The 15,053-nt window shown below is 42.3% G+C and overlaps 1 protein-coding gene across 1 annotated transcript in view; it reads left to right on the top strand.

Annotated features, from left to right (window-relative positions):
- The first annotated feature begins 980 nt into the window (after positions 1-980).
- Positions 981-15,053, top strand: part of MPZL1 (myelin protein zero like 1) — a 34,786-nt gene continuing 20,713 nt past the window's right edge. Inside the window, exon 1 of the mRNA XM_056858190.1 lies at positions 981-1,104. Within this exon, the coding sequence (XP_056714168.1) occupies positions 981-1,104 (124 nt within the window). The remainder of the gene's footprint in view (positions 1,105-15,053) is intronic.

The raw sequence follows: 15,053 nt of genomic DNA, 5'->3' as shown, positions 1-15,053 counted from the left end.
TAAGGCTGAAATCCTTAAAAAGATGACCTTAGTTGCAGATCTTCTTTATGCATTACTTGATGAGCCACACAAAGATGTTTCTGACGCATTTTGATGTATGAGAATCCTCTTGCCCTAGTCAGAATCTAGTTTGCCCTTTCTCTACCCCTCTCCGTTTTTTATGCTGCTTTTACCGAAACCTCATTGTAACTTATATGAATGGTCGCCCAGTAGGTTTTTTTCTCCCCTTTAATTAAAAGGCTCGGAATCAAAGGCATTAAAATAAAATTGAAGTATGCAGTATGTTCTATAAAGTAGCAACTATCTTGCTTTGCTGCAGGAGTTTATAGGTTGGTTTCTACCATATGATTGCTAAAATGTAGCGCGGCAGTGTTTTTTTTTTCTTTCCGCCGTTTCCCTTCGTAGTAGGGGAAGGTTTCCAAAATTCTTCAGTGAAGTGTGGGGCCTTTTTTTTTTTTTTTTTTTGCACACAGTGTAATGTTGCCATGAAATTGAATGAGAAGCAAAGTGAACCCCTTGGTCATCCAGTGGCGCGTGATGGACGACCATGCCAACAAGACAAAGAGAAGGTCCCACCGGGCTGACCTGCCGGCAAGTATAGCGGTGATGCCTGGGGTTAGCAGGGCAAAAAAAGCCCACCTCCGACGACTCATGCGAGCCTAGCCCTGGAACGGACCGGCGCCGCCGCTACCCCCGTCTGGAATCTCTCCTGCGGCTCTCTAAAGGTAGCTGGAGGTCACGTGCCGCAGGAGAAGGCGGGGCGGTCGTTCCCTCCGCCCTAGGCCCGTTCCTGGGAGAGGAGCGACAGCCCGGATCCTCCAATCACGGCGCCGGAAAGGCCGAGCCGGGCGAAAAGGAGCAGAGGTGTGCGTGACTGACAGCCCGTGTGCTCAATCGCCGCGCGGAGATCCCCCCTCCCGCCCACCGCCCACCGCAAGCGGGGTGGGGGTGGAACAATGGGAGGAAAAAGAGGCAGGAAAATGGCAGCGGCGGGGACGGCGGCGACAACGGCAGCGGCGAGACGAGGCGATGGCGGCACGCGGCGGCGCGCGACGCCGGCGGCCCGGCTGCCCGCGCTTTTGCTGGCGGCGGCGCTGAGCCTGGGTGAGTGCGGCGGCCTTCCTGAGAGGGCGGCGGGCGGGCGGGCGAGAGAGAGCGAGGGAGAGAGAGGAAGGAAGCGCTGCCTCTTGTCCTCCTTCTTCCCTCAGTGAGCCCAGACCTGGGGGGGTGATAGAGCGGAAGGGGGAAGAGCGGCTGCTGTCGGCGAGGGGCCTGAGGGAACCTGGGCGGCGGCGCCTGTAGTAGGACCTGAGGGGGAAGCGGCGGCGGAGGGAGATGCTGCCTTGGCGGGGCGGGTCGTGGAGGTTATGGGGTGTTTTGTTTTTTTGGGTGTGTGTGTGTGTGAAGAGATATCTCTGTGTGGGATTTCAGGAGGGCGAAACCAGAGGTCTTTCCCCAGCGCCCTCGCACCAACCGTTGCTCACCACCACCACCCCGGTCCTGCAAAGGGATGTGGTTTTTTTTTGTTTTTTTAATATATATTTTTTTATTTTTCTTCATTTAATATAGCCCTCAAAACAATACAATAGTGATAATAAAGAAACGAACAAGTATTATTCCAGTTTAACAATCAAAGGACTCCCCCCCCTCTCTCCCTCTTCCACCTAAAATTAAATCTGTATACTCTTTTGCTAACGGGACTAATCCCAATATTGTTTTAATTTGTCTGTTCTTGTCCTATCCAACATTCTGTAATCAATACCTAATATAAAAATTAACACGAAATATGAATTAAGGGGTTAGATCAATGAATATCCTTTAAATGGTGCCGTTAAATGTGGGGTTGATGTGACAGTGGCAGGCTGTACATGAGAATCCTTTTTTTTTTTGTGCAAATGAACCCTGGGCTAATTAAAAAAAAAGGCAACTAAAGAAGAGTAGGGCCATTTATGCATAGGAGGTTTTTGCTTTGGATTTGCCGCTCTCTAGGTGCACATTTCCCCCATCCAAATCCTCAGAACTCTGCAGGGGGGGGGGGCTTATTGCTGAATTCTGAGCATTTGGATTGGGGGGGGGAATGTGCATCTAGAGAGCAGCAAATCCAAGGCAAAACCTCCTATGCATAAATGGCCCTACTCTTCTTTAGTTGCCCCCCCCCAATCCAAATGCTCAGAACTCAACAATAAGCCCCCTCCCCTGCAGAGTTCTGAGGATTTGGATGGGGGAAATGTGCATCTAGAGAGTGGCAAATCCAAAGCAAACCCCCCCCCCATGTATAAATGGCCTTAGTTGATTTCTTGCTCCCCTTTTAATATATAAATCTAACGCCTCTGTGTCTGACATAATGCCCTTTTTTATTAAGTGACAGGGATCCCAAGGCTGCATTGTCTGTGGCAAGATTGATTCCAGTCCTTATATCCCTCAAACATTAGATTTAAAATTACGCTGCTCAAGATCAAGGAGCTTCTAAGGGATGAAGGAAAGGTTGTCTTCTTGTGTGTGTGTCCTCCAGCCTCTTGCTGTAAGGGAGGGTTAGCTCACAGTAGTACCAGATAAGGTAATGCAGGGATAAGGCAGGCTTGAATGGGGAGGAAGGGAATGGTGGCGTCCTTGAAGCGGTCTCTCCTCTTCGCCGGTTACAGATAAGCCTCCTAGGCTGTTGCTAAGGTTGTGTTTTATTTTTTGTGTCCCTTGTTCTTTTAAGCCCCCCACCTCCACATTGCCCACATCGTTAGGGTGGACATGATGGGTCCTCAGGATAACCCATTGAAGCAGAATGGTGACACTTGGGTTCAGCTGATCTGGCTCTTGGAGATGGAGCCTGTTTATATTAGATAACAGAACTAGGGTTTAGGCTCCACTCCCTAACGTAGTGGATCCCCGCTGCCATGAATTTACTCCCCAAAGCCTTTGCAGTGTCTTGACAAAATGTGAACTGCTTCACCACATGTGCTTAAGTCAGCCTGCTTTGGCTCGTTCCCCAATGTATTACATCAGTTGGAACGGGGGGGGGGGGATATTGGATGTACACAGCAGTTTCCCCCCCTGTAGTTTTTTCTTTGGTGTAGTGGTCCCATTGATTCACAAGTTACAATTGTTAGTAATGTCACCAGCCTGATTACCTGTTCTATCATCCACAGTTTCTAGATGAAGCCTACTTAACCTGTATTTCCTTGTCTTTGTAAAATGATCCTTGCCTCTTACCATGTTCTATTCTGCCTTACACAATGTGTCATTGAATCAATAGTGTGGTTAAAACCTACTAGTATTAAGTTATATAAAAAAAGCAGTACTAGCCAGGAGCTGGGTGGATTTTAAATTTAATCTGTCCATTAGCCGCTGTGGATATTTCTTCATGAAGAGGCTTTGGGAGGGGCTGTTCCTCAATGGTAGAGCATTTACTTTTCCAGAAGAAGGTCCCAGATTCTGCCAGGATCTCCATTTAAAAGGCTCAGATAATAGGTGATGTGAAAGACCTCTGTCTGGCACCCTGGAGAGACATCAGAGTAAAGAATACCAACCTTGATAGTTGAAGGGCTTGACTTTATATAAGGCATCTTCATGTACACTCCAGCCAATGGAGATAGATCAGGATGGGTAGCTGTGTTAGTCTGTTAATAGCAGTAGAAAAGAGCAAGAGTACAGTAGCACCTTAAAGACTAACAAAATTTCTGACAGGGTTTGAGCTTTCATGAGCTACAGCTCACTTCTTCAGATACAGCTAGAATTTGAAGAAGTGAGTTATGGCTCATGAAAGCTCATACCGTGCCAGAAATTTTGTTAGTCTAGTCCAGTAACTTCCTTTAATTAAAGAGCTGAACTACATCAAAATTCAGAGCTAGTGCTCAACCTAGGGCCAGTATGAGAAAGCCTGTTTGCATAACAATATACACAGTGTAACATGATGGTAATTGGCATGTTAATTAATAATCCACAATGTTTCAGCAGCCTAACACTAGTTGTTGTGAGTCTTTTATTTGGAAGTGGTGCACATGAGGTCTCAAAATAGCACCCAGTGTGATTGTTATAATACACTGGGCTAAATTTGCATCCATTTGGAGCACTGACATTAGTTTATTTTATCATTTCCCTTTCTGTAAAGCATCTCCAAGTAGCTCTGCAATCAGATGAACTATTTTGCCTGCCATTCCTTTCACCTACTGGTTATTCTAGCATCCAACCCTACTCCAATATACATCAACGTAAAGATTTCATTTGCTTTTTTAAAAAGCCGTATATGGTTTGTACAGAGCCATGTTTTGCTTTATTTATTTACCCTACTGAAATGAATGGGCTTAGACTGGAGTAACTCTCCTTAGGAATGCACTGTAAAGCAGTTATCTGTTTTATCCTTACAACAACCCTGTGAAATTGGTTAGGCTGAGGGAAAATGACTGGGCCAAGGTCACCCAGCAAGCTTCCATGGCAGAGATATCAAAGCTGGGTCTCCGAGATCCTAGTTCAACACTGTAAGCACCATACTGGTGTATACATTCCATGTGCATCATCTCCATAAATTGCTTAACAGTTTCAAATTGAATGTTCCCTATTACTTAGCTTTGTTACGTTGACCATGTTGTAACAAGGCATCGCCATGTAGCAGTTTTCTGGGTGTTTCAGATATTCTGTTGGTTTAGGATGGGGCCCCCAATGTAGAGTCCATGGGCTCTATGGCACCCGCTGACACCTTTCTTGGTGCCCGCCAAGTGTTTTTAGAAAGTGTATGGGGCTCAAAAAGATCGGGGACCCCTAGTTTAGGAAGTAATACAGTATAAGACCTGATCTAGATGGCGTAGGCTAGCCTGGTCTCATCAGATCTCAGAAGGTAAACAGGATTGGCGCTGGTTAGTATTTGGATGGGCGACCACCATGGAATTCCAGGGTTGCTATGCTGAGGAAGGCACCGGCAAACAATCTCTGATAGTGTCTTGCCTTGAAAACCTTATGGGGTTGCCATAAGTCAGCTGCGATTTGCCGGGGCTCTTACTTACACACACACACGCTCTCGCGCGCTCTCTCTCTCTCTCTCGCTGTATGGGTCCAGTCAACTAATATGAAATACTGTTGGTCTAAACTGTAAAATTTCCTCTTTTTCCTGCTTACTACAGCTGTAGGATTGGTTTGTTTGGTATTATTTCTGTATTATTATTGTACTGATCATGCTTTTTGAAATGAAGATGTTGCAACTTTGATACTACCTGCTAGTCATAATAGGCATTCTTAATTCAAGGTACTATTGATCAGAATTCAGACATTTGGTACAATTAAAAGGCAGTGAAGGCTAATGGGATTATTAGGAGTAGCAGTTAAATAAAATTAAAATAAATTTAGTTTTGGTTTGCCCCTAATCACTTGACCCAGGCTAGCCCGATCTCATCAGATGTTGGAAGCTAAGCAGGGTCAGCCCTGGTTAGTATTTGGATGCAAGACCTCAAAGGAAGTCCAGGGTCTCTTGGCAGAGGCAGGCAATGGCAAACCACCTCTGGACATCTTTTGCCTCGAGAACCCTATGTGGGTCACAAAGGAACTCTGATTCCCCCGATGAAGTGTGTACAGTGAAAAGTATAGGGGCTTTAAAGGTAAAGGTCCCCTGTGCAAGCACCGGGTCATTCCTGACCCATGGGGTAATGTCACATCCCGACGTTTCCTAGGCAGACTTTGTTTACGGGGTGGTTTGTCAGTGCCTTCCCCAGTCATCTTCCCTTTACCCCCAGCACGCTGGGTACTCATTTTACCGACCTCGGAAGGATGGAAGGCTGAGTCGACCTTGTGCCGGCTACCTGAAACCAACTTCGGTTGGGATTGAACTCAGGTTGCGAGCAGAGCTTTTGACTGCAGTACTGCAGTTTACCACTCTGCGCCATGGGGCTCTATGTGACAATAAAGCTCTATAGGGGCTTTATGTGACAATAAAGATGTCACCTGCCAACTTTTTCCCTTTTGGTTTGCTGCAGGATGGCTTTGATTTAAATCAATTTGATTTGAATCACAATTTAAATCACTAGTCAGAAAGACTAGATTTAAGTAATGGTTTTCTACATAAACTGTGCAGTCGTGAAGGGGGTTGGCAAATGTCCATAGGAGCCGGTGTAAGCCCACACTGGCATCAGTGGTCCTTTGCAACGTGATAAAGGGCACTTAAACTGGCCCCGGAGAGTGATGTGGCAGTTCAGCACTGGGACTCCGATTCCCTGCTGGTGTTGTCCTGGCACCGGAGTCCTGGGAGGCATTCCTCGTGGCGGAACTGCCTTTAGGCAACTTCCTAACCCATTTTGCCCCAAGAATGCTGCCTCATGCCTCAGTGTTGGTACGCCAGCTATTTTGCTGGTATAGCCTTGCTAAAGGCAGTGGGTCTATTTTCCAATTTTCTATTCTTAAATGGAGTTTATTCCAGCCAGAAAGCCTCTGTGGAGGTAGCATGCTGCTCCACTCCTACCTGCCGTGTTCCCCCCCCCCCTTAGAAATGGGCTGAAAGACTAATTCTTGCTGGTATAATCTCAATATTTACAACCAGATGAAGGTTTCATTTTTAGAACAACTGTTCAGATTAGTTTTACAATTATATATACAAAATTACTGATTTGGTTTTACTATTAGAAATACATTGATCACCTCACAATAATTTCATAATTATCTTCCTCCAGTTTCATTCGGGCTGCCAGGTTTTGCATTTCTTTGTTGCAGTGTTTGCATTTTGCATGCATGCCTGATTTAGGGGTCGCCATAAGTTGGCTGCGACTTGAAGGCACTTTACACACACACAGAAGAACTTCATTAAAATATTCCCAAAGTGGGTCTCTTTTATGGCTTACTGACATTATAGATTTTATCCTCCAGGAAGAGAATAATATGATAAACCTCAGGCTATACACACAAAGATCCCAAGACTTGTGGAGTATTCTGCTCAAAAAGGTTTCACTTTTACTGCTTGCGCCTCCCTCCTCACACTTAGCTCCTTGTGCAGATCTATTCCACTCCAAACAATCTTCTATTAATTGAACTTCTTGAAACTTAGCACTTAAGAGGTAAGGTATTGATTCTGTGTGCCTAGATTAGCAAAGGAACAATAGGAATAAGGTCTTTTTCTCAACTCTGTATGTTTATTTTATAACATTTTTGCTCTTAAGAAGAAGCATGCTATCTCTGGAGACATAAATTCAGTTTTGAGAACTGCAAAACCAAGCATCTGTGATAATATCTTCTAGATAGAAGAATGGCCCAAAATAATCTTACAGAAACAGCTCTGGAAGAGCTGCCCAAAGTAACCTAACAGAAACCTCTGGAAGAGCATGACATTGTGAATGAATTAATGGAATTCATTTACCAAAAAATTTAAACATTGCATGCATATACAGCCTCATGCTACATAATTAAAAAAAAACAATTCTTATTTCATGATGAATATTTGGACTAACAATAGAAAACTATCTTTAGATAGATTTCCCCCCCCAAAAGCATTAAAAAAATCAGATTTAAATAAAAAATCATTGATTTTTTTCCACTCTGGTTTGCTGGCATGTCGCTAGGTTAGCCGTATTTTTCTTTCACCTTTGTATCCAAGGCAACAGTTACGTGAATTGCCTTGGCTTCTAAAAAGTCTGTGAAAGTCACTTTCCGGTTTACCAAGTTGAAATAGCAGAGTTGAAAAGTGCAGTTTTAAACAGAAATGTAAAGAAAATAGTTTTAGCGTGATCGTGGTGGTGTTTTAAAAAGTTGTATTATGCCTCAGAAAATATGTGTAATCACTTCGTTTTTTTTGTTTTTTTTTTAAATCTTTTGTTCCATGGATGGGAAATACTGCCACAGACAAGCCATATTTCATATGCTTTAAATAAGAACAGAACTTTGAAGCCTGAACCCTTCATCTTAAAGAGCACATTTACTGCCATTAGCTTGGTAAATGCTAACCAGTATGCAGAAATGACCCAAGAACACTCACATAGGTCACAGTTTAGAAGCCGTCATTTTCACTTCACTTTTAACATGTCTTCTTTTATCCTGGACACTCAAAGATAGTATGAGGATAAAAGAAATCTCGGCTCTTGTTAGCAGAAGCCCTTTTCTGGCGTTCCTTAAGAATCCCAGTTGAGTGCATGACCATTTTGCAGTCTAAATGTTTTCTTAACCCAGTTTCATTTTAATGGATCGAGATCCTGGAAATAGTGTTTACACACACACAGTTTGGGCAGAACACAGTCCCCTCCTCCCTAGTCTCTGTTAAATATGTCCTTGGAGAATGTTGGATCCATGAATCCAGGTTTCTTTTTTTCATTTTTGTCCAAGTCAGATGATAGTTAAAGATTCTGATTTCACAGAAGTGTGAGCATTACCGGTAATATTATTCATGTTGAGACAAGAGAAGAGAAATTACCTGCAAAACAACATGTTTTGCCCTGTCCATCCCTCTGCCAGTGTACGCATATCATTTAGACTGGAGAAGTAGTTTTGTCTATGTAGGTAGAGAATGTTTTTATTCTTGCTTTGATTCTTCAAGTTGAAGAGCAAGTAGAGGAGTGAGTGAATAAACTGACTGATATCAAAGAAAGCTTTATTTGTAACGGGCTAGCTGTGTGATTGAAGTGCTAGCATTACAAGAGTTCTGATGCTGTTATCATCCCTCAACACTTACTTTTGAGTTAACAGCGTGCAGAATATTGCATTTATGGAAAGTTAATTGGTAACAGCAAGGCCATGCTGATCCAGGAAAGAAGTTTTCCTGGACCAGTTGGGCTTTTAAACTGCCATGAAATAACTTGCTGTTTCTGTTGCCTTTGTAAGGGGCGGGGAGGCTTCTGAATGATGACTCTTAGCCCATGTGCATGGAAGTCAACAAATATGTGTTTCAAATTACAGTGATGTTATATAGCAACATTGTGTATCATCTCATGACCTGCATGTGCTGTCTTGTGATTTTCCACACTAAGATTACATACCTAGACTCTAAAATTTTGAAATACTAGTTGAACAGAACTCTGAGCAGTGTTTTCAAAAAATGTAGTCTCAAAGTTCACTTACTGATGACACAGTTCCAGTAACTTGCCTTGAGGCAGGTTCTATTGAAGAGGAAGTTTCACACTGTCAGGAACTAATGGAGTTTCCTAATACCTATTGAATATATGGTATTGCTTATCTCCAATCTTGGGCTATGTTAACAGAAGTATAGTGTCCAGATCACGTGAAGTGATGGTATCGCTTTATTCTGCTCTGGTTAGACCTCACCTAGAGTATTGTGTTCAGTTTTGGGCACCACAATTTAAGAAAGATGTAGATAAGCTGGAACGTGTCCAGAGGAGGGCAACAAAGATGGTGAGAGGTCTGGAGACCAAGTCCTATGAGGAAAGGCTGGGTATGTTTAGCCTGAAAAGGAGAAGACTGAGAGGGGATATGATAACCATCTTCAAGTACTTGAAGGACTGTCATATAGAGAGGATGGTGCTGAGTTGTTTTCTGTTGCCCCAGAAGGTCAGACCAGAACCAACGGGTTAAAATTAAATCAGAAGAGTTTCCATCTAGACATTAGGAAGAATTTTCTAACCATTAGAGCGGTTCCTCAGTGGAACAGGCTTCCTTGGGAGGTGGTAAGCTCTCCTTCCCTGGAGGTTTTTAAACAAAGGCTGGATGGCCATCTGTCAGCAATGCTGATTCTATGAATTTAGGCAGTTCATGAGAGGGAGGGCATCTTGGGCTTCTTCTGGGGGTGTGTGGGGGAGGTAGTGGTGAATTTCCTGCATTGTGCAGGGGGTTGGACTAGATGACCCTGGTGGTCCCTTCCAACTCTATGGTTCTATGATCTGTAAGGGGGAAGCCTTTTTTGACCATTGGGATTGTATAGCGCTTCAGGCATACGTATGAACAAAGCCTGTGTTCTAGTCCAGAAATCACATGTAGTGTAGTAGATGTAAGACTTCCAGACATTTTGAAGGTACCAAAAAAAAGTTTTGGAAAAACAATTTAAATGTTGGGAAAGATGTGATCCTTACTGTCCAATCAAACCTACCGTAAACTAACTTTACTTCTCTAACAACATAAAATTATTTATAAGTGACTTAGGATATAAAATTACAATATTTGACAATTATGGAATTTAAAAATTCTGAATGCTTTAGTTTTTACAAGCAGAATTGCAGATGTAACTAATAGTTGAGGGAAAACTGCAAGATGATGCAGCCTATACTGCCTTAGCACATGTACCCCTCCAACAGTGAGCTACTTGTTACCCAGTCTTTGTGTATATCTGTCACAGTGGTTTGAGGGAGAGGTAAAGAGGTCAGTCATTGGGAAGGAGTTTTGTCAAAAACGACAACAGAAAGCATGCAACAGCTGAGAAGCAATGAAAGCACTGCATGCTCCCCTCATAACAATTGGGTATCCTTCTAGGTGCTGAAATGCTTCTTGAATTTAAGAGCTGTATATGTCTACAGCATGCCCACCTTGTCTTTAAAAGCATTTCACTTATTCTACCTGACCTGGATGGCCCAGGTTAGCCTGATCTTGTCAGATCTCAGAAGCTAAGCAGGGTTGGCCCTGGTTAGTACTTGGATGGGAATATCGGTCGCCATGAAGAGGAAGGCAATGGCAAACTACCTCTGTTAAGTCTCTTGCCTTGAAAACCTTGCGGGGTTACCATAATTTGGCTGTGACTTGATGGTACTTTATATACACACACACTCCCCCAATTTGCTCCCCCAAATTTCCAATTTTTCTGTCAAAAATCGGGGGGGATATCCCCTGCTGAATTTTTCTGCCTCCCCGGTCCTTCAGATCTCTAATGTCATCTGCAATTAATTGTCTTCAGATGTGGTGAGTAGCTTGCCCAAAATAAAATATATTTTTCTCTCTCAAAGGTACTTCTGCTGGCTTAAGGAGACTTTGTTATTCCACATCTAGTTTGATAAATGGTGTTCAGTGTGCATTGCAGACTCCCTTACATTTATAAGAATCCTTTGTAGCTGCATAATTGAGGAAATAACATTGTCCTAACGCAGCTATTCCTCTGGGTATGTTTGTGCATATTGTGTACTTCTGGCTCTGTGCCCTTAACACTGATTACTATCAGTTTTGCCACTAGCAAAAAGAATCCTATATGTGTCAACTTTGAAACAGGCTGACCTTTGTCTTTATTTACTTAGTTTAAGCGTATGGTACAACAAATATTGGTCTTGATGTCCTAGAACAAAAAATAATCATTCTACATTATTTTTGAGTGAATTGTTGGTGGTTCTTGATAAGTCTTCATTTGGGAATGTTCACCTTATGTTAGTCAAGGTTGCACTTTAGAGGTTCAGTGACTGGCTTATTATGTAGTGATCAAAATCCAAACTAGCCTCAGGCTCATTACAGAATACTCTAAACTCTGCCAACTGTCAATGTCATGGCTTTTTCTCTTACTGTGTCAAAAACTATCTGTGTGCAACTGGGGATGATTTGCAGTTATTATCTGAAGGTAAGAACTCATACTCAGAATGGCCATATGGAAGTAAACAATTCCCCCCGAATGAAGGTGACTTTATGATCCCTTGTGAATGAAGACATTAGCTTGTTTCAGACAATAATTTCAGAGCAAGACACATTGCTGGGTATTCTTTTCTTAGTTAATGTCCTGATTTGTGGAGATAATTAATGTTAACTATTTATTTGTAGGGCACACCTCCATGTAGGTACATGTTAAAAGGCAGACTAATGGAACCATTTTATGGACTAGTTCAGAGGCAGGCAAACACCAACATGTGTGCTTAATAGCAGTATGCCGGACCATTTTGCTTGGCTGCAGGCAGTGATGTGGGTTTTGAAGAAAATTTTCTGGAAGATTTCCCAGTGCCCTAAACAGAGTGTGAGCTGATTTAGCATGTTTGTTTTGACTTAAAATACTCCATGTTAAGTCTGTGTCTTAATAGCAACAAATATTTGAACTGAAACTCTTGAGTAGGAAAAATAAAGTGTGAAACTATTATATTAAAAAAAATAGAAGCTTAATGTAGACATTTTCTGGGGATAATACCTATTTCAACAAAACTCTTCCACAGAGGTCACCACAGATGTACTGTGACCCTCCCTAGTTTCTCTTGCATTCATTATTTCCATGTCAGATTGCTGATTATAATATCCCTTCCACCATGGGACAGAAGACACGTAAATAAATTTTTTAGCTTTCATGTGATTTGACCCGCACATCCAATCAGTGGATTAGTGGTTTTATCCTCCCCAGTCACATCACTAAAACAGACATGTACTCTCAGACACAATTCCTAGGACTAATCACCTGAAAAACATTAATTTCAGCTTTGAAACTGCTGTGTGTGCCCAATATATGGAGAAAGGTGGGTTATAAATGATGTATAATATGAAGAGATCGCAATAAAAATTCTGGTTGACATACCAAAAACTGGCCATACGTGGCTGGAATGAAGTGGCCACTTGATGGCCTGGAGGGTGAACAAAAACCTGGAAGCGTTCTGATGATTATATCCAGGGAAAATAATAGGCTTAACTGTGCATTAAGGGTGTATTATCATAGTCAGTTGTTGAGACATCCCCTGAATTTTAAGTGGGAAAGTGATTTGATTACTTTCCAGCAGACCTATTCAGGCTTCTCCCTTTTGTTACGCTTGGAACTGCATTTGGGTGGGGTAGAGTTTTACTGGTACCCCTTCTGAATCTACTGTGTGCCAAAGGACACACCTCAGGGGAGCCAAAGTAGGAACTAGATATGGATCTAAATATGTGGATCTCCATAGTAAGATACATCTTGTATCACTATTTTTTTTTGCCTTCAAGTCACAGCTGACTTATGGTGACCCTGTAGGGTTTTCATGTCAAGAGACATTCAGAGGTGGTTTGGCATTGCCTGCCTCCGCATCACAACCCTGGTATTCCTTGGAGTTCTCCCATCCAAATACTAGCCAGGGTCAGGGCTGAGAATGTGTGACTGGCCCAAGGTCACCCAGCAAGCTTCTATGACACAAATGGGGATTTGAACCTGGGTTTCCCAGGTCCTAGTCTGACACCTTACTTGATTTGTCTGAGCGACAGTTTACGAGTATGAAGATTGTAGATAGTGGTGTCTTGATGCTTAGATGGCATTATGCCAATAAAGGTTATCTGATTCTGATTCTGCTTAGATGGCATTGGAGAACACCATAATGATAGTGCTGCTGGACCCATTTAAAACTAGATTTAATTACTGCCATTTATGATGGTAAACTGTTACTTTCTAGGTGAACCTGCCATTCAGGTCTTAATTCCTTTCCCTTGTCCTGCAGCTACTTCTGTTGGCGAGCAGCACTCCAGTCCATCCGCTGTAAGGGAGAATGGTGATCAGGGTTGGGGATAAGCAGTTAGGGAATCAAATTAGAAATGCTTTAGCCTTATGGCTTGGTTGGCGAGAGCAACAGAACTGGTATGACCTGTCACCACCTGAAAAACTAGCTTACAGCATGTTCTCCTTGTCTATTAGCCTTCCTGTTGCTGTCTGTTGCAAATTCTTGAAAGTGGCAATAACATAACACAAATTGAATACTGCAACTTTTCCCCCTTGAGAAACATTGACAGTTGAAAATTGCAGGTGTTTAAAGTGAAAAGCAGCACGTCTACTTTTTGACTGCAAGCTGCAACTGATTCGCCTTACATATTTTCATGCTAATTTCATGTAAATAAATATTTTACTGTTGGAATACATACTAGTTGTGAAACATACTAGTCTGATGTATGATTTTTAATGGCTGTTCCAGATGTCAGATAAGACCAGATATACATGCTTGAGGTTCTGAGAGACTGCTGAGCAGTTCCTGTTTTTGTCTAAAAGGACCTAAAGATCCAGTTGTCTAAAAGGATTTTAAAAAGAGCCAAATAACTTTCAAATCTTGCTTTTGTTAAGATACAAGTTGTTGCTATGGAAAAAAGGTCAATGGTTTCTTTCTGTATGGATAAGAGGTAATTGAAGCTCTTTCAGTACAGGGTGTTTAAAGATGTTAGCTGCAACCAAGGTTTAAACATGAAGTATCAAATACGCATTAGGGATTTGGATCAGTCAGCCTTTTCCCAATAATAACTGACTTTAGGGACTTGAAGCATTTGCTGAGTTTTCTAGCTTACATTGGGAACAGAGAACCTGGTGAGAATGGTCTTCTTGCAAACATGTGCAAAGGGGGCAGCTACATTACGTTGCAGTATTCTTTGGCAGATGGGTCTGATTTGGAAGACCATCTTGAGAATCCCTCCAGATTGTTCTTTGGTGCCAAATCTACTGTCATTAAAACTTTAGATATCTTTTATTTTGGGAATGAACATGCTCTTGACAGATACTCATAGCAAATTACATTTGTGTGATATACAGCTTCCTGGAGCAATGTGCAGCTCTTAGTGTACATAGTCAAGTAAAATACCATAATGTAAAGCATAGTAAAACATGCTCCTCTCTTCAGTTGACACGGTACTAATCAATCTTCTAAAGTTCTGATGTGTCCTGTTTTGGCACAGACATGTGGGGAGACATGTACTATCAGAATCAGATGCAGTTTATTGTATAAGGTCATAGGCGGTTCCAATCTAAAACAATATAACAAGTTAAAATATACTATGCTTACAGTAACATTTCCCCACTTTTTGTCTTCTTTGTATGATTAATACCCAGTAGCCTTTTGTGTAATATTCCCAGGTAATTGTACATAGTAGCTAGTGTGATAAAATGGATAATGCTACTGTTAGATGTAGTACATAGAATCTGTATGCACAATGTTTATGCAAGTTACTATTTCTTAGGTTAACTATTTCATGTAGTTAATATGAAGACATGCCCTAATTTGTCCCATTCACTGCTATAGACCATTGGATCTCTAGGACCTTAGATGTTAAAGGATGGCCCAGGCTAGCCTGATCTCGTCAGATCTCAGAAGCTAAGCAGGGTCAGCCCTGGTTAGTATTTGGATGGGAGACCACCAAGGAATACCAGGGTTGCTGTGCAGAGGAAGGCACTGGCAAACCACCTCTGTTAGTCTCTTGCCATGAAAACCCCAAAAGGGGTCGCCATAAGTCGGCTGCGACTTGATGGCTCTTCA

Source organism: Euleptes europaea, chromosome 12, assembly GCF_029931775.1.
Source record: "Euleptes europaea isolate rEulEur1 chromosome 12, rEulEur1.hap1, whole genome shotgun sequence".
Lineage (NCBI taxonomy): Eukaryota > Metazoa > Chordata > Lepidosauria > Squamata > Sphaerodactylidae > Euleptes > Euleptes europaea.
The sequence above is the reverse complement of the archived record's forward strand: the minus strand, read 5'-3'. Positions and strand labels throughout refer to the sequence as shown.